Source organism: Artemia sp. Qi Xiang Cuo, chromosome 2 (assembly GCF_049724085.1).
Source record: "Artemia sp. Qi Xiang Cuo chromosome 2, ASM4972408v1, whole genome shotgun sequence".
NCBI classification, from domain to species: Eukaryota; Metazoa; Arthropoda; class Branchiopoda; order Anostraca; family Artemiidae; genus Artemia; species Artemia sp. Qi Xiang Cuo.
This window is the reverse complement of record NC_142795.1, coordinates 46,002,634-46,022,829: the sequence shown is the minus strand read 5'-3', so window position 1 is coordinate 46,022,829 and position 20,196 is coordinate 46,002,634. Positions and strand designations below refer to the sequence as shown.

Sequence of the window (20,196 nt, the reverse complement as noted above, 5' to 3'; positions counted from 1 at the left end):
GCATTACTCGCTTAAAGATCTATTTATCATTTATATTATTACTTGTTGCATGTTTTTTGCTATGATTGTTTATTTAATTTCTGTTCGTTTTGGGATTCATTTATTCTTTAATAGTAATTTCTGGTCGTTTTGAGTTTGAATTTTAACAAGTATTTGTATCTCCTGAGCTTAAGCTTAAAATGGCCTTTACTTTTCTTTGAAAAACTTATTTTTTGGAAAGTTTTTTTAAATTAATAAATAATAAAACATTGGAGCCGTATGGCCATCAAACAGTTCGTGGTAACGAACTGTAAGTAAGAAGCGACCCGGCTCAATGGTAACCGAAACTAAAAAAAAACGGTATTTTGATACCAATAGATACATCAAAAGAATCAGATTTTAATACTAATTTCAAATGTATAAGTTTCATCAAGTTTAGTCTTACCCATTAAAATTTACACGCCCGAGAAAATTTGGCTGATTTTACAGGAAAGGGGGAAAGACCCCCTAAAAGTTATAGAACCTTAATGGATATCACAGCATCATATTCAGCGTATCAGAGAACCCTACTGTAGAGGTTTCAAGCATCTATCTACAAAAATGTGTAATTTTGCATTTTTTGGCCAGCAGAAAGATCAAGGATGTTTTTTTTTTTTTTTTTTTTTTTTTTTTTTTTTTTTATCAGGGGTGATCGGATCGACCCAGTGGTCCTAGAATATCGCGGGAGGGCTCATTGAAACGTAAAGTAAAAGTTCTAGTTCCCTTTTTAAGTGACCCAAAAAATGGAGGGCAACTAGGCCCCTTCCCACGCTCATTTTTTCCCAAAGTCACCTGATCAAAATTTTGAGATAGTCATTTTGTTCAGCATGGTCGAAAATATGATAACTATGTCTTTTAGGATGACTTAATCCCCCGAAGTCCCCGGGGGGGAGGGCTGAAAGTTATGAACATTACCCAATGTTAACATATAGTATTGGTTATTGGGAATTATATAGACGTTTTCAGGGGGAATTTTTTCTGGTAGGTGGGGGGGAGGGTGGGTCGGGTTTTATATGGGAGGATCTTTCCACGAAGGAAGTTTTCATAGGGGAAGCGACATTGCTATGAAGGGAGCGCATGATTTCCCAGCATTATTAAAGTAAAAAAATTAAATAAAAAAAACAAATTATTCAACTTACAGTAAGGAGCAACGTCAAAACTTTAAACGAGAAGACGAACAAATATTTTTTAAATAAAAAATATTACGTATATTATGGGGTTCGCACTCTTGTTAATATATCACCCTTTAATAAAAATATTTTTTAGTACTTTTATAATAACTATTTATTCTAAGTATAGGCCTTTGTGATTAAGGCGTCATTTTTAAAGAATTGGAACAAAATTTGAACTTTAGCTTAAAGAGTAAAGTATTGACTAGGGGGCGAACCCCCTAATATACGTATTAAAAATCTATGAATATAGAATTTCATTACGTAAGTTAGTTCGTAACTTACGCATATTTATTTCTAATAAAAACGTTCGTAAATAAAACTAAACAAGTTTCGAGAAAGCCATTTAACCAAATAAAAGTGAAACTAATATGCAAATTTTGTTTTAATTATTCATGTACTGTGAGCCAATATCAAAACCTGCATTAATTCAAAAACGTTCAAAAATTAAATAAAAAACAAGTTTTTTTAACTGAAAGTCAGGAACGACGTTAAAACTTAAAACGAACAGAAATTATTCCGTATATGAAAGGGGCTGTCCCCTCCTCAACGCCTCACTCTTTACGCTTAAGTTAGACTCTTTCTCACAACGCTATGTTTTAAAACAATAACAATTTAGCGTAAAGAGCGAGGCGTTGAGGAGGGGACAGCCCCTTTCATATACGGAATAATTTCCGTTCGTTTTAAGTTTTAACGTCGTTCCTTACTTTCAGTTAAAAAAAAACTTGTTTTTTCTATTTAATTACTAAAGCAACGCTATAGCGTTGCCTCCGATTGAGATTGCAGCTGTGGAATCTCTCCATGTTAGACCAAATATTACGGGGTAAGAACAGATAAAGAGAAGGTGAAAATTGGGCTATTGTTCGAGTGTATCAAGTGGACTCGAAGATAATCATGAGTATCGAAACTTATAAGAATATTGATCCGGAAAATTAGCGTAAATTTGTCAGTTAGTGCGTAATTTTGGTAGGAAGGTGAAAAAATCATGTCCTGTTTTGTATAATTTGCCTTGCTGAAGTTTACATTTGGAGTAACCACTATCAAGAGCGGAAACTTGGTAAGTGTTGCAGGTTTTTTTTTTGCCCTGTGTGATTTTTAGTCCCGCTAATCCTACTCTGTAGAATATTCGCGTGTTTATTCAATTTTTTTTCTCTCCCGTTATAGCCGTCTTAATTTCGTCTTTAGGAGATATATTCCATCCGACAAAGATTTGGTTATAGCGAATTAAATTGTTATTTGCTAATTAAGTATGGATATTCTGTTTATTTCAGGAATTGTTCGAATATCGTTGCGCATCGCTGATAATCCAAAATAGTTCTTTGCGTGCTGTCGCTTTTGCTGTGGGTCAATTATTTAATTCACCACTACTGATTAATTGATTAAACGATTTTACTGACAAATATAGTGCCTATTATCGTATTCAGTTGAGACTTTGATTATATTGTTCTAGAGAGAAAATGCCTTTTGAGCATGAAAATGTCGGAATTCAGGACTCAGAGAGATCAAGCAGTGCAGAAGAGGCATGTAAAGAGGCAGACAAAAGGGCTAGAGAGGCCCGTAGAGAGTCTGATGAAAGACAAAGAAAGGCCCATATGGAGGCTTTTAAGAGAGATGGGTAAATATTCGATCTCAGATGTGTTAGGACCAACTAGACTCTGAAATTTTACTTCTAAATTAAATGTTTGGTCTAGGATATTTAGCAACCAAGATCTTCTATCAAGAATCTTGTCTATCGGTGTTAATTTTAGAACTACGGAGATATTGAGAAAACTAGCTCAATTCAACTCAGCTAGTAAGGCGGAAGATATTGCTTTCGATGACTTTTTGGAGGACGGCAAAAGAATAATTACAAATATATAAAAAAATTGTTAATAAAACCAAAAAACAAGGGTTGGTAATTATTTAAAGGATTCAGAGTCATATTTGCGTTATAAGAGAATATAAGGAGGCTAGAGCTACTGTTCTTAAACCTTAGCAAATCATTAAAGATATCTAAAATGAATCTGATTTGTCCGTCTAGTAAAGAACAAAACATCGCTTACGAGGCTTATGCAACAGTACCTTGAACAATTCTACAATCCTAAGAAGGGGTGCATGAAAAGATTGACAAATTTCAGATGAAAATTATTGGCAGGTTTATTCTATTAATTAAGAAAAACTCTAGAACACAAAAAGTATACACCTCTAAGATATAAAAAGTAATTTAGGAAAAAGAAGGGAAGGAAAGAGAGGCCCGTATGGAAGCCTATGAAAAATATTAGCAGGATTTTGCAAAAACAACTGACATCCTAATAAAACTCATTGGGAAAATTCGGAAAGTGATGTTTCCTCAAAAGTAACTTATAGACCATCGGGTCGCCAAAATAATCAAACAGTTTGTGGGAACGAACTGCAAGTAAGGAGCGACCCGGCTCAACAGTAACCTAAACTCTAAAAACGGAATTTTGATACCAATAGATACATAAAAAATCAGCGTTTTATGCTGATTTTAAATATATAAGTTTTGTCAAGTTTAGTTTTACCCATCAAAAGTTACGCGCCAGAGAATATTTGCCTTTTTTTTAGAAAAGGGGGAAACACCCCCTTAAAAGTCATAGAACTTTAAGTAAAATCACACCATCAGATTCAGCGTATCAGAGAACCCTACTATAGAATTATCAAGCTCCTATCTACAAAAATGTGGAATTTTGTATTTTTTTTGCCAGAAGAAAGATCACGGATGCGGTTTTGTTTTTTTTTTTTTTTTTCAGGAATGATCGTATCAAACCAATGCTCCTAGAATATTGCAGGAGGGCTCGTCCGAACGGACATTAAAAGTTCTAGAGCCCTTTTTAAATGAGGGAAAAATGGAGGGCAACTAGGCCCCCTCCCATGCTGATTTTTTCCCAAAGTCATCCGATCAAACTTTTTAGATAGCCATTTTGTTAAGCCTGGTCGAAAAATACAATAACTATGTCTTTGAGGATGAGTTAATCCCCCCACAGTCCCCGGGGGAAAGTCTGCAATTTATGGACTTTGCCCAATGTTTACATATAGTATTTGTTATTGGGAAGCATACAGAAGTTTTCAGGGGGGATTTTTTTGGTAGTTGGGGGGGGGGGGGGTCAGGTGTTATATAGAAGGATCTTTCCATGTAGGAAGTTTTCTTGGGGGAAGGGACATTGCTATGAAGGGGGAGCCGGATTTCCCAGCATTATCTAAAAAAAAGATCAGAAATTAAATAAGTAAAAAAATAATTTTTTCATCTGAAAGTAAGGAGTAACATCAAAATTTAAAAAGAACAGAAACTAATACGTATATGATCGGGTCCCCCCCCTACTCATTACCTCGCTACGCTAAAGTTTTTTTGTACTTTCATCAGAGCTATTTGTTCCAATTAACGGCCTTTGTGATTAAGGGGTCATTTTTAAAGAATTGGAACAAAATTTGAATTTAGCGTAAAGAGCGAGGTATTGATTAGCTAAGGGCGATCCCCCTAATACACGTAACAAAAATACACGAATATAGAAGTTCGTTACGTAAGTTAAATCGTAAGTTAAGTCAGAACAAAATTTAGAGAAAGCCATTTAGCTAAATAAAAAAGTAAAATCAATTTGCAAATTTTGTTTTGATTATTCATGTATGATGAGCCACAATAAAAGCTGCATTAACTCAAAAACGTTCAGAAATTTAAAAAAAAGATTTTTATATGAAAGTAAGGAGCGACATTAAAACTTAAAACGAACAGAAATTATTCCGTATATGAAAGGGGCTGCCCCCTCCTCAACCCCTCGCTCTTCACGCTAAAGTTTGACTCTGTCTCACAACTATGTTTTTAACTTTGTTAAAGATCAATTGCGAGAAAATGAGATGTATCAAACATTAAACTTTGAAACGGAAAAACAAATGGCTTTGTTGACTAGGATGGGAGGCGGAACGTTTTTTGATGTGTACAAATATTTCTTAGTTTGTTCCCGTATAGAATTAAGATAGTGATTTTAGAGTCGATATTTGTAAATAAAAGTAAGTTTTTTGCCACAGCTGTATTAGATTATTTTTTTCCAAACCCGGGTGGGGTTGGTTATTGTTGTATTGACTGGAGGGTTCGTCTCCCTCCAAGGATATATTTGTTAGTGATGACGCAGGTGGTAGCACCTCAGGCCAACTAGTACGACCCTGACTTCCCCCATAGATAGTACATTTGTCAACTCAGACTGGTTATAATATGGGTGTGGAAGAACTTGTTGAGCCGTTGGGATCCCTCGACCTTGTTACTGTAGTTTAATGGACCCGCCAGTGGTGGTGCTGACGTTGCTGGTCAACGAATAAATAGTCTATGTTCTGCTGGTAATTCTCAACATATATCATAAACTTTAACAGGTTAGTACTCTTAGCAAAATCCTGGAGGTCTGGGAAGCAAAATAACTATACCTATTTGCAACACAGAAAGCCTTTTTTTTGCCATTGTCGAATTGTCAATTATTTTGAAATGGAAAAAACGTACCTTCCTAAAAAAAAGAAGTTTTGCTTCACCTTCAGACGTCTTTGGGCTTTGAGCAGTCCACGAACAGTAGAGCCTTGACAAAAACAAACTATAACACGAGCGTTTGGTTCCTCTAGAAGTTTCCTTATAACCTACAGAAAAAAACTTTTTTAGCATTGCTTAATATCTAGTACATATATATATATATATATATATATATATATACACACACACACACACACACACACACACACACACACACACACACACACACACACACACACACACACACACACACACACACACACACACACACACACACACTATATATATATATATATATATATATATATATTTATATATATATATATATATATATATATATATATATATATATATATATATATATATACACACACACACACACTCATATATATATATATATATATATATATATATATATATATATATATATATATATATATATATATATATATATATATATATATATATATATATATATATATATATATATATATATATATATATATATATATATATATATATATATATATATATATATTTGTATTTCCAAAAAAAGCCATCTGGCCATAGGAAAAAAAAACAGAACATAAACATAACAAAACCAACAAAAAACACAAATAAATTATAATGAAAAATGTACTTATATATCAATCTTCACAAAGTATTTATAAAGAGATGCATCTTTAACCATGTATTAGCCCTTCATCAATATACTTAGCCAGATTCTTTAATGTTGTTTTAATTCGTGATCCTACAATCCCTTCCACCCACCTTCTATCTGCCAACACTAACGAAAAACACTCCTTTCTCAGATCGGCCAATTCCTTACAATTCCACAAAAAATGAAAAGTGTCCTCATCATCTTCCCTACACATCGGACAAGGGACTGGGTTAACACCATGGCCCCTAAATTTCCTCTCCCTTTCCACAATATCAATCGACCCTCCCCTTAAATTCAAAATTTATTTTATTTCTTCTCCTTTCAACCCTAACTTAAAATAAACTTCTTTCCCCCACGTGTCCCTCACCGTACTATACAGACTCAGAGATCTCGAAACCTCCTTCCGAGTCTGCCACTGCTGTATTCCTTGGTCGTGTAACCTTTCTTTTATCTTATCAACCACTGTATCCGAATTTGATCCTTGACCTTCAAAAATACGAATATCCTACTTCATCTAAAATTTTCTTAATTTCTTGCTGCCAACTCTATCCCTCCAACAAACTAAAATACGCTTCTTTCGCTAGCCTTTTGCTACTTCTTAAAATTTTTATCCAAAACTTCACCATTCTTATTAACCTATCTTTTCTTAACCTACTTAGTCCGAAATACCCCTCCAGTACAACACCGTGAGCGGATTTATGGGCCTAAAAGCTCTCTTAAAATAATTTCTTTGCATTCTCTCCAACTCCTCACTTTCTCTAAAACCCCATAGCTCACACCCGTAATGCATAACCGGGAGAAATTTAGTACTAAATAAATATTTATGCATTGCTAAATCCCTTATCTTCCCAACCGTCCTGTTTAAAATTAAATTCATACGCATATTTCCCTTTTGTACTCTATGCTTAACCTCCTGTGCATACTTACCATTCCAAAAAACTTAACCCCTAAATACGCGAATTCTTTTTTTATTCTCTATAAAGTCACCTTTAAATCTAAATTCATCATCTTTCCTTAATTTTCCACCTTTCCTAAAAACTACATTTACCGTTTTCTCCTTATTTATTTCTAATCCTTACATATCCAATTATTCCTCCATTATGTTTAGTAATATTTGCATTTCTTTTGCCGATTGTGCTATGAGAGCAATATCATCAGCAAACAGAAGCAGGCATATTTTCGAAATACTTGTCAGAACTTCCGGATCGCTTTTATATATATATATATATATATATATATATATATATATATATATATATATATATATATATATATATATATATATATATATATATATATATATATATATATATATATATATATATATATATATATATATATATATATATATATATATCAAACAGTTCGTGGTAACGACCTGTAAGTAAGGAGCGACCCGGCTCAATAGTAACCGAAACTCTAAAAAACGGAATTTTGATGTCAATAGATATAAAAAGAATCATATTTTTATGCTGACTTAAAATATATATAAGTTTCATCAAGTTTAGTCTTACCCATTAACAGTTACGCGCCGGAGAAAATGTGCCTGATTTTCGAAAAAAGGAGGAAACACCCCCTAAAAGTAACAGAATTTTAATGAAAATGACACCATCAGATTCAGCGTGTCAGAGAACCTTACTGTAGAAGTTTCAAGCTCCTATGCGTGTTTTTTCCCAGGGGTGATCGCATCGATCCAGTAGTCCTAGAATATCGTAAGAGGGCTCATTCGAACGAAAATTAAAAGTTCTAGTGCCCTTTTTAAGTGACCAAAAAATTGGAGGGCAACTTGGCCCCCTTCCCGCGCTCTTTTTTCCCTAAGTCACCGAATCAAAATTTTGAGATTGCCATTTTGTTCAGCATAGTCGAAAATCTAATAAATATATCTTTGAGACTGACTTAATCCCCAACAGTTCCCGGGGGAAGGGCTCCAAGTTATGAACTTTGCCCATTGCTTACATATAGTATTTGTTACTTGTAAGTATGCAGACGTTTTCAGGAGGGATTCCTTCTGGTGTGGAGGGGGGTCAGAGGAGGAGCCTACATGGAAGGATCGGTCCATGGAAAAGAGGGGCCTGGAGGAAGGGACATTTCTGTGACGGGGGCCACAGGATTTCCTATTGTAATTTAAAAAAAATTCACAAATTAAATAAAACAACAATTTTTTTAACTGAAAGTAAGGAGCGACAATAAAACTTAAAACGAACAGAAATTATTCCGTATATGGAAGGGGCTATCTCCTCCTCAACGCCTTGCTCTTTACGTTAAGGTTTTTTATTGTTATAACCAATAGAGTTGTGAGAAAGAGTCAAACTTTAGTGCAAAGAGCAAGGTGTTGAGGAGGGGACAGCCCCTTCCTTATACGGAATAATTTTTGTTCGTTTTAAGTTTTAATGTCGCTCCTTACTTTCAGTTAAAAAAAATATTTTTTTTTATTTAATATATATATATATATATATATATATATATATATATATATATATATATATATATATATATATATATATATATATATATATATATATATATATATATATATATATATATATATATATAGGAGTAAGACATTGGAACACGAAAATATGTTATAGGACAGCCGTTTAGATCAGAGGCAACGCTATAGCGTTACCTATAGTATAGGCCATACGGTTTCAATATTTTATTATTTATTTATTTATTATTATCATTTTTTTTCCCAGAGGCAGTTCATATGGAAGGGGTCGTCATAAAAACTTCAAAGGGGGCTCATTCGATTGGAATCATGAGTTCTAGTGCCCTTTTTAAGGGTCAAAAGTGATTGGAAGGCAAAGAATGTCCCTTCCACGCCCACCATTTCCCCAAACACATCCAATCAAAATTTTGAGATAGCCATTTTGCTCAACGTGGTTGAAAATTCTGGAAATTAGGTCTTTAGGATGACAGCCCCCAACAGCCCTCAGGGCGAGGGTGTTATTTATGCCCTGGGGGCAAATAAGCTTTTTATAGAAAGCGTTATCGTAGAAACTTAAAAAAGGGCTAATTCGATTGGAACTTTAAATGCCTAGTGCCCTTTTTAATGGTTGCTAATGATCGGAAGGCAACTAACACCCCTTCTACGCCCACCATTTCCCCAAACACATCCAATCAAAATTTTGCGATAGCCATTTTGTTCAACGTAGTTGAAAGTTCAGAAAATTATATCTTTGAGCATGACACTCCCCCCAAGGTCTTCAGGGCAAGGGTTATAAGTTATGCCTTGGGGGTATATATGGTTCTTATGGAAGGAATGCTCGTATAAACTTCAGAGAGGGCTCATTTGATTGGAAATTGAAAGTTCTAGTTCACTTTTTAAGCGTCAAAAGATATTGGAGCGTAACCAGCCCTCTTTCCTTTGCCCTTTTTTCCCAAATGCATCCGATAAAACTTTTTAGATAGCTTTTTTGTTAAAAATAGTTCAAAGATCATATAACAAAAACTCCGGTGTCGACACAACCACCCAGGGACCAGGGGCAGGCGTTGTAAATTATTCCCTGGGGGCATATATGGTTCTTATGGAAGGGATGCTTGTATAAACTTCAAAGAGAGCTCATTCGATTGGAAATTGAAAGTTCTAGTTCACTTTTTAAGAGTCAAAGAAGATTGGAGGGCACCTAGCCCCCCACCCCTCCACGCCCATTTTTCTCAAACCCATCTGATAACAACTTTGTGATAGCCATTTTTTTAAAAATAGCTCAAATACCATATAACGATGACTCCAGGGTCGACACAGCCCCCCAGGGCCCGAAGGCAAGCGTTGTAAGTTATGCCCTGGGGGAATATATGGTTCTTATGGAAGGGATGATCGTAAAAATTTCAGAGAGGGCTAATTTGATTGGAAATGGAAAGTTCTAGTTCAGTTTTGAGAGTCAAAGGAGATTGGAGGGTAACTACAGCCCCCCCCCCTCGCCCCTTTTTTTCTCGTATGCATCCAATAGAAATTTTGAGATATCCACTAAGATAAAAATTGTTTAAAAGTCAGATAACAAAAACTCAGGTGTCGATACAACCCCCAAGGGCCCGAAGGCAGGCGTTGTCAGTTATGCCCTGTTGCATATGATTCTTATGAAAGGGATACTCGTTACTTCAGAGAAAGCTCATTTGATTTGAAATTTTAAGTTCGAGTTCACTTTTTAATAGTCAAAAGAGATCCGTGGACAACTAGCCCCCCCCCCCCGCCCACGCCTTCTTTTCCCAAACCCATCTGATGAAAATGTTGATATAGTCATTTAAAAAAAAAGTTCAAAGGTCGGATAAGAAAACCTCCGGTATCAATACAACCCCACAAGGCCCGGGAGAAGGCGTTCTAAGTTTTGCCGTAAGGGCATGGATGGCTCTTATGAAAGGGATGCTCGTATAAACTTCATAGAGGGCTCATTTGATTGGAAATTGAAAGTTTTCCCCGAACCCATCCGCTACAAATTTTGAGATAGCAAGTTTTTAAAAATTGTTAAAAAAATTAGATAACAAGAACTCCGGTGTCAACACCCCCCCCCCCAGAGCCCAGGGGGTTGGCGTTGTAAGTGTTGTCCTAGGGGCGTGTATGGTTCTTATGAAAGGGATGCTCGTATAAACTTCAGAGGGGGCTCATTTGATCGGAAATTTAAAGTTCTAGTTCACTTTTTAAGAGTCAAAAGATATCTGAGGGCAACTGATCCCGACCCTCCCCCCCCCTTATACACTCCTTGTTCCCCAACCCTATCCGATAAAATTTTAAAAATAGCCATTTCATTAAAAATAATTCAAAGGTTAGTTAAGAAAAACTCCTGTGTCGACGCAACCCCCCGTGGCCCGGGGGCAGGCGTTGTAAGTAATGCTTTTGGGGTATATATAATTTTTAAGGAAGGGAAGCTCGTGTGAACTTCGGAGAGTGCTCATTTGATTGGATATTGAAATGTCTTGTTCACTTTTTAAGATTCAAAAGAGATTGGAGGGCAACAACCCCCCCCCCCCTCCACACCCTAAACACATCAGATAAAAATTTTGGGATAGACATTTTGATAAAAATAGTACAAAGTTCAGATAACAAAAATTCCGGTGTGGACACAGCCCCCCAGGGCCCAAGAGTAGGCTTTGTAAGTTTGGAAGGGATGCTCGTATAAACTTCATAGAGGGCTCATTTGATTGGAAATCGAAAGTTTTAATTCACTTTTTAAGAGTATAAAGTGATCGGAGGGCACCTAGCCTCCCCCACACTCCATTTATTTTTTTCCCCAGACGGACTTCATATAGAAGAAGGCGTCGTCGTATAAACTTCAAAGGGGACTCATTTCAAAGGGGGCAAACTTTTTTCACTTTGATATTGTTACTTTGATACCAGTTTTGATACTTTGATGAGAATTTAATTTTTTGAAAAAATTTTGATTTTTTAAACTTTTAAGATTTTTTTAAGGCCATATTAAACTTAAGATCAGACTCATTTCAAAGGGGGCAAACTTTTTTCGTTTTGATATTGTTACTTTGATACCAGTTTTGATACTTTGATGAAAATTTAATTTTTAAAAAAATTTTTATTTTGAAATAAGGAATTTTTAAAAACTTGAAAATTTTTGCAATCAAAAACAAACAAAAATTAATTAAAACAACTTTCCAAAAAATAATTTTTTCAAAGAAAAGTAAAGGCCATTTTAAACTTAAGCTCAGAAGCTTGATTTGCATATTCAACTTAAGCTTTGCTCGTTTTAAGATGTATTTATTCATTTGTATTAGTACCTGTTGTATATTTTTTTGCTATAGTTGTCTATTTAATTTCTATTCGTTTTGGGTTTCATTTATTCTTTAATAGTAATCTCTGGTCTTTTTGAGTTCGAGCTATTGTATTTCTTCTGATCTTAAGTTTAATATGGCCTTTAGTTTTGTTTTAAAAAACTTCTTTTTCCGAAAGTTTTTTTTAATAAATTCACACGAAAAAGGTTACTTTTGTTGACTGAAAATTGACCTTATTCCCCAAAAAAGTGACTTTTATCTTTAAAAAAAGCTAAAAGGTGATGCATCAGAGAAACACTGATTTGTAAAAAGCCATTTGCTTTCAATGTAACTTTTTCTGGCAATTTTGTATGGAAGAGGTGTTCGTAGAAAATTCAGAGAGGGCTCTGTTGATTTCATCTTTTGATTCTTACAGATTGACACTGGTTCTCTGAATCTTAGCCTGTGTTTTGTTTTCCTGAGCTAACGGGTGAGAATAAATGGCCCCGACTTGGGGCCCTTCTAGGGTTTGAGGTCGATCGTGCTTGTCGACTTTTTTAATTTACGCCTTTTTTTCTTATATTTTACCTTTTATCAGCTTTTTAACATTTTGATTTTCCGTTTATTAAGTTTAACTACTTGATTTCTGTGATTTCACGATTTTAAAATTTGGTTTTTGCTTTGCGAGTTCTAACTGTGTGTTTTCTTTAATTCTAGTTTTAACATTTAGTTTTTCAAATTTTCAACATTTACAATGGTTACTTTTATCTTTTTCAAGATTTTTATGTTTCGACAGGGGCATATGAACAAATTGGTATTTTTGGGACTCATATCCCTTTTTTATAACTTTTCTAGACCTATGAGGGCCCTTCCCATGCTCTATTTTAGGTTGGCCGGCCTCCTCTTAGACTTTCTTTAATTTTCAACTTTTTCTAATTTCTTAGTTTATTCTATTTTTGTTATTTTTTGTACCGAAAGGATGAGATTATATACCTCCAAGTTTTTATTAATCATTACCCTTGTTTTTACATTTTCGTACTCTCCTATAACACTATATTGGTCAAAAAGCCTTACTATATTAATTCCAAACAAGTTCTTTTCCTTTCTATTGTTCATGAACTTGTCTTTATTACATTTTCGTACACTCCTTTGACATTATTTCGGTAAAAAATACCTTGTTTTATTAATTTCAAACAAGTTCTTTTTCCTTGTATTGCTCATTAACCTTGTTTTTCACATTTTGCACACTACTTTAAAACCAAATTCATCAAAAGGCTTTATTTGATTAATTTCAAACAAGTTATTTCCTCTTTTATTGCTCATTGACCTCGTTTTATTACGTTTTCGTAAACTGCTGCAACACCATATTGATCAAAAATCTTTATTTTATTAATTTAAAACAAGTCCTTTTTATTTTTATTGTTCATTTGCCGTGTTTCATATATTTTCGTAAATTCCTTTAAAACCATATTCATCAAAAGGCTTTATTTCATTAATTTCAAACAAGTTCTTTTTTCTTTTCTTGCTGAAAAAGCTTGTTTTTTACGTTTTTGTACACCCCTATAACAGCTTACTATCAAAATTTATTTCAGACATGCACATACACACACATACACACACATATATATACCAAAACACACATACACACACACAAACAAACAAAAACATACATTTTCTCTTCTTTTAGTAAATAACTACTTTTTTAAATTGGTGTTTGAAATTATTTTTTTTTTTTTTTAGAAATCAGTGTTTAAGTTTCTTTTCAAAAATTAATATTCGAAATTTTTTTTCAAAATAAGCGTTTAAATATAGTTTTTTTTTAATTATTGTTTAAAATTTGGTTTTTAAAGAATTTACTAATACTTTTTGTTTATGAGAATTTAAGGATGAACTTTTGTTTTTCGAGTTCCTCGTCATGTTTTCTTTTTTTTTTTACTTTTCTAACCTTCTATTAGATTGGTTAATTCTTGGTTCGTGGTTTAAGGTGTATATGTTAGCTTTAACAATCCTTTCTTGTCTTGTTTGTAGGGTGTTGATTGAAAAATTAGGGTTAGGAATACTTAATATGTTAATTTTGACTTTTCCAACATAGGATATTTAGTAGTAGTAATAGTAGTAGTAGTAGTAGTAGTAGTAGTAGTGATATTTCCAGTAGTAGTAATATTAGTAGTTGTAGCCGCTGCCGAAGTAGCAGTAGGGGTAGTATTAGATGTTTTAAGAAGTAGTAGTCGAGATACCAATGGTAGTAGCAGTAGCAGTAATACTGCTAGTAGTAGTAGTATTAATAGTATTAGTAGTAACAGCAGTAGTAGTAGTAGAAGTAGTAGAAGTAGTAGTAGTAGTAGTAGTAGTAATAGTAGCAGTAATAGTAGTGGTAGCAACAGTAGTAGTAGTAGGAGTTGCAATAGTTGTAGTAGTAGTAGTAGTAGTAGTAGGACTAGTAGTAGTAGTAGTAGTAGTAGTAGTAGTAGTAGTAGTAGTAGTAGTAGTAGTAGTAGTACTAGTAGTACTAGTAGTAGTAGTAGTAGCAGTAATAGTAGTGGCAGCAACAGTAGTAGTAGTATGAGTTGTAATAGTGGTAGTAGTAGTAGAAGTAATTGTAGTAGTAGTAGTAGTAGTAGTAAGAGTGTCAGTAGTAGTAGTAGTAGCAGTGGTAGTAGTAGTTGTAGTAGTAGTAGTAGTTGTTGTAGTAATAGTAATAGTAGTAGTAGTAGTCGTAGAAATAGTAGTAATAGCAGTGGTAGTAGTAGTAGTAGTAGTGGCAATAGTAGTAGTAGTAGAAGAAGTAGCAGTAATAGTAGTGATAGCAATAATAGTAGTAGTAGTAGTAGTAGTAGTAGTAGTAGTAGTAGTAGTAGTAGTAGTAGTAGTAGTAGTAGTAGTAGTAGTAGTAGTAGTAGTATTATTAGTAGTAGTAGTAGTAGTAGTAGTAGTAGTAGTAGTAGTAGCAGTATTAGTAGTGGTAGCAATAGTAGTAGTAGTAGGAGTTGTAACAGTAGTAGTAGTAGTAGTAGTAGTAATAGTAGTGGTAGTAATTGGTTTCTTAGCCTTTGCAGATGAGTGATGTCTGTACTTATTATATGGGATATTTACTTTGGTTGTTCGAGATTTGACTTGTGTTAAATTTAGGATTTGAGATGTTTAGTTCACTATGTTGGCCTTTTCTGAGCTACTTTTTTTTAGCCTTTTTAGGTGTGTGTTGTCGGAAACTTGTAATTTTGGATGCTTATTTTGCTATGAGCTAATTGTTTTAGCCATTCGTAGGTTAGTATTGTCTAAGGCCCATGACTAGGATGCTTAGATTGCTAATCTTGACTTTTCCAACCTAGCACTCTTTGGGTTTCCCATGTTTCGTGTGAAATTTATTATCTAAGATGTTTAGTTGGGTATTTCCTGATTTGACTTCTTAGTGTTATCTTTGTCTACTTCGAATGTTTATTGTTTGAAATCATTGATTTGCTATATTTCATGCTTTGACTTGTGATATTGTGTTTGCCTAGGTTAAATAAAGTTTAGTTATATTTTTAAAGCTATATGTTAGGTTAATTTATGTTAGGTTAGCGGTGCAAAACCCGGCATAAATTAACTTAATGCTATGGAACTTTTTTATAGGTCGTATATATAGAGTTTGAGTTCATTTGATGGAGTCTGTATAAGATTAAGAAACTTTGAATTTTAGTGGTCCGCATCTATTTGTTTATTTAAAAAAAAAAACACTTTTGATCCCTGTTAGTGAGGGAAGGCAAAGCAGTATTCTTAGATTTAACTTGCACTTCGTTCAACCTACCTTTACCTACCACCCTAATAACTAAATATCATATAATTTTCCGCCTAATGATAAGATCATATATTGGCTTAAAAGTAAAAATTGCTCTTCTTAAAACCCCCAAAAAATACCTCATCATAAGTGTCATTGTCAGCATCAAACGCAATATTTTCTTCTTCTGCAATACATATCTTGTTCCCTTGTGCTAGCTCTCGGAAAACATCTATACCTTTTTGTCCGTAGTTCACTGTGAACAGAAATGAACATAAGTACTAGATTTACGATTGATACACAACTATTGAAATCAGTAATTAAATATATAAAATTAATTACGTCAACACAGTTGTTTGGGATTTGAAAGAAACTCATTTTAAGTTTCAGTTTTTTTTTTCACTCCATGTATTTACTGCATGTATCCTGTATCTGTAAGCTTACGCCTATTCCTTGTTATATTAATTCTAATAGAATGTTGAAAAAAATATTCAGTGACTCAGAAACTGCCTGAGTGAAGTGAAGGCCAACATTGTGAGCTGTGAGAGTTTGAGCTCCGACTTAGCAAAGAAAAGTCTTACTGCAAAGGTTAAAGGTCCACATAACAAATTCTAGCGAGTAACATGAGCTTAGAAAAGTGAAAAAAGAAACTTGGTAAGGATGCTAAGAACAGAAGAGCCGTTCACTCTATTTGGAACCACCAAAAGTCTAATTCCTCCTCAGCTATACAAAGTCCAGTTGCCAAAGCTGGCAGCTCGACTTGCCAATCGTATTGAGCAAAGTGGATGGAGGGGAACGATAAAAAGTGATTGGAAGTATACACTTATGAGTTGGCAGTACAACTGTCACTATTTTCTAGATTCTTTAACCAATTTTGCACTAATAAACTCTAGTTCTGGCATAAAACTAATAATTTCTTAATTGGTCATTAATTGCTCTGAGATAAACACTTTCCGTCAGTGTTTCCAAATAATGACCATTTTCTGATAATCAAAGTTATCGCAATGGTAGTCTTACATATTTACGCATTATTATATCTTCTACCAAATAAAAATAAATTCCATTACGATTTAACTGACTCAATTTAACCAGCAATTTTAACCACACTTATATCCTAGGTCACAAAGATTTCTTTTTGCTCAACTAACTATTGAAAAGACTAAGACGAAGTTTTTATTTGCTGCAAGCCACTTAATTAGAAAATTGTTGATCCAAAATTGTCGATTTTTTACGCTTCAAGCACTTCAAATAAGAATGTACACTCAAAAGTTTTTTAAATATAGTACAGACTAAAATCATTTGTTCCATCAAATGAAAATAAAAGACAAAATATTAAATCCGCTGTTGCATTGACGCTTTGGAGCTAGGAGCGAAAAAACTGGTTTCTACGTCAATTTTAGGTAAATATATAACGAAATTATAACGCCAGGTGAAAATTTTCACGTTCTATAAGCACTCAGCCTAAAGCTAAGTTCTGGTAGAAGACGGTAAATTTTGCCAGGTGGAAACTACCAAGCGATGTCCCCACAGGAATTCTAGCTGGCATTTTATTAATAGCTAAACGTTTCCGCAGTCTCGCCAGGGATTGGGAGAAAAAAAATTCTTTGTTTGAAATCCTGTCTAAAAAAGAATCAATTCACTTAAACTGAGACTTAAACTTTTCTTATAAGGTTTCTTATATATATATATATATGTATATATATATATATATATATATATATATATATATATATATATATATATATATATATATGATATAGATATATATATATATATATATATATATATATATATATATATATATATATATATATATATATATATATATATATATATATATATATATATATATATATATATATATATATATATATATATATATATATATATATATATATATACTACTACTACTACTACTAAGTGATAAAAGTGAGTGTGGTAATTATCGAGGCATTAGTCTGGTCTCTGTAGGTAGTAAATTACTTAGTCTTATGATACTTTTTAGACTGAGAGATGCCGTAGACAAAGTTTTAAGAGAAGAGCAGTGCAGTTTTAGAAAAGGTAGAGGATGTGTCGACCAAATTTTCACTCTTAGGCTAATAATTGAGAAGTGCCTGAGTTTTCAAACACCTTTGGATTACGAGCAAGCGTTCGATTCTGTTGATAGAAGAGCTTTAGTAAAGGTTTTATCCTTGTATGGTATACCAGACAAATACAATAAAGTGATTAGTGCTATGTACGAGAATAATACTGCTGGTGTTAAGGTTGGAAATGAGGTTAGCAGCTGGTTTTGTATTAAACCATGATTTAAGCAGGGTTATGTTCTATCCCCATTTATATGGATTATTTTGATGGACTTTGTTTTAAGATTATTTTGATGGACTTTATATATATATATTATATATATATATATATATATATATATATATATATATATATATATATATATATATATATATATATATATATATATATATATATATATATATATATATATATATATATATATATATATATATATATATATATATATATATATATATATGTATATATATATATATATATATATATATATATATATATATATATATATATATATATATATATATATATATATATATATATATATATATATATATATATATATATATATATATATATATATATATATATATATATATATATATATATATATATATGTATGTATAAGTAGAGGACTAAGTACCATTTCTACCGCTGCTTTAGGAATTCCCATACTATTTGCTTGATTCTCTACACCTTTTCAAAGAGAGTGAGTATCTTCTCACATGGCCTTCCAATGTTATTCTATGGGACCTCTACACGTGATTAAACACGTTTTGCATTGCAAAAAAGCTGGCAAGGTATAAAGTGGCCAAGCATGTTTTGAAACTATAGTCAAGGCTGTATAAGACAACGTTTTTTGTTATTGATATGAATTGCACAAGAATGTGCAGCATAGCTTCACTTGGACATTTTAAAAAGCTGGAAGTATGAGCGGGGATTCCCCACTGGTCTTGTTTTCTTATTTTTTTGGACAATTGCCTTAACCCGAGAGTAGTTTGATTAAGAATGTAACATCTCTAGAATTGTTTGATTGACATTTGCAAAAAGGGATAAGGGGTTCGCGAATTGGACTATAAAAACGATATTAATTGAAAAATAGAGAAAAAAAACAGTGCTAGATAGTATTTGCGAATTGGATTGCATGAAGGTGGAGAAAAAGGGATAAAGTGATTAGCAGTTAAGGTAACCCTAAAGAGCATGTTAATTTATACCTTATTTATTATAAATTTGAGACAACATAAATCTATGAAAACGGTTAATGATGATAGAATTACATTGCGAGTTGACCTAGCTCTACCTCTCCGATGTGCTCTGTATAATACACAAGTGGTGTTTGAACAGTGTTGTCAGTTTAAAATAGAGTCTAACGTTATAGTATACTAAAAGATGATACTAAGAGAGATGTAGATGAAATCTACATGTTTCATCTTCGAATGAGATGAAACATGCTTAAATTCAGTAGTGTTTTGTTGTGGTTTATCTTGTCAAAGTTACATTCTCTTGATTTTTCAAAGTTCATTTCGGATTTCTTTCATTGAAATGCAAGAGTTGGTATATTTCAGTAGTGTTTTGTTGTGCTTTACCTTGTTACAATTACATTTTCTTGATTTTTCAAAGTTCATTTTGGATTTCTTTCCTTGAAATGCAAGAGTTGGAATATTTCAGTAGTGTTTTGTCCTGGTTTACCTTGTCACAGTTACATTCTCTTGATTTTTCAAAGTTCATTTTGGATTTTTACGTTCTCTTTATTTTACAAAGTTCATTTTGAATTTCTTTCATTGAAATGCAAGACTTGGATTATTTCAGTAATGTTTTGTCGTGATTTACCTAGTGTCTGTCTTTCTCTGTTTATGTGCCTGATTCTATTTGTTTGCATGTCTGGGTTAGTGTTTGCAAGTCTAAGTATTTGTATTTGTTGGTTTGAATGTCTAAAGTGTCTGTCTTTCTCTGTTTGTGTGTCTGATTCTATTTGTATGCATGTCTGGGTTTGTGTTAGCAAGTCCAAGAATTCTTCTTTGTTGGTTTGAATTTATAAATTGTCTGTCTTTCTCTGTTTGTGTGTCTGATTCTATTTGTATGCATGTCTGGGTTGGTGTTTGCAAGTCCAAGAATTTGTCTTTGTTGGTTTGAATGTCTAAAGTGTCTGTCTTTATCTGTTTGTGTGTCTGATTCTATTTGTTTGCATGTCTGGATTGGTGTTTACAAGGCCAAGTATTTGTCTTTGTTGGTTTGAATGTCTAAAATGTCTGTCTTTCTCTGTTTGTGTGTCTGATTCTATTTGTTTGCAGGTCTGGGTTAGTGT

At 33.2% G+C, this 20,196-nt stretch overlaps 1 protein-coding gene across 1 annotated transcript in view; it reads right to left on the bottom strand.

Annotated features, from left to right (window-relative positions):
- LOC148955282 (metabotropic glutamate receptor 5-like) overlaps window positions 1–20,196 on the bottom strand; it is a 412,763-nt gene that overhangs the window by 304,515 nt on the left and 88,052 nt on the right. Inside the window, exons 5-6 of the mRNA XM_089106900.1 lie at window positions 15,950–16,065; window positions 5,671–5,801 (exon numbers count right to left, since the gene is read on the bottom strand). Coding sequence (XP_088963026.1) covers window positions 5,671–5,801; window positions 15,950–16,065 — 247 coding nt within the window. The remainder of the gene's footprint in view (window positions 1–5,670; window positions 5,802–15,949; window positions 16,066–20,196) is intronic.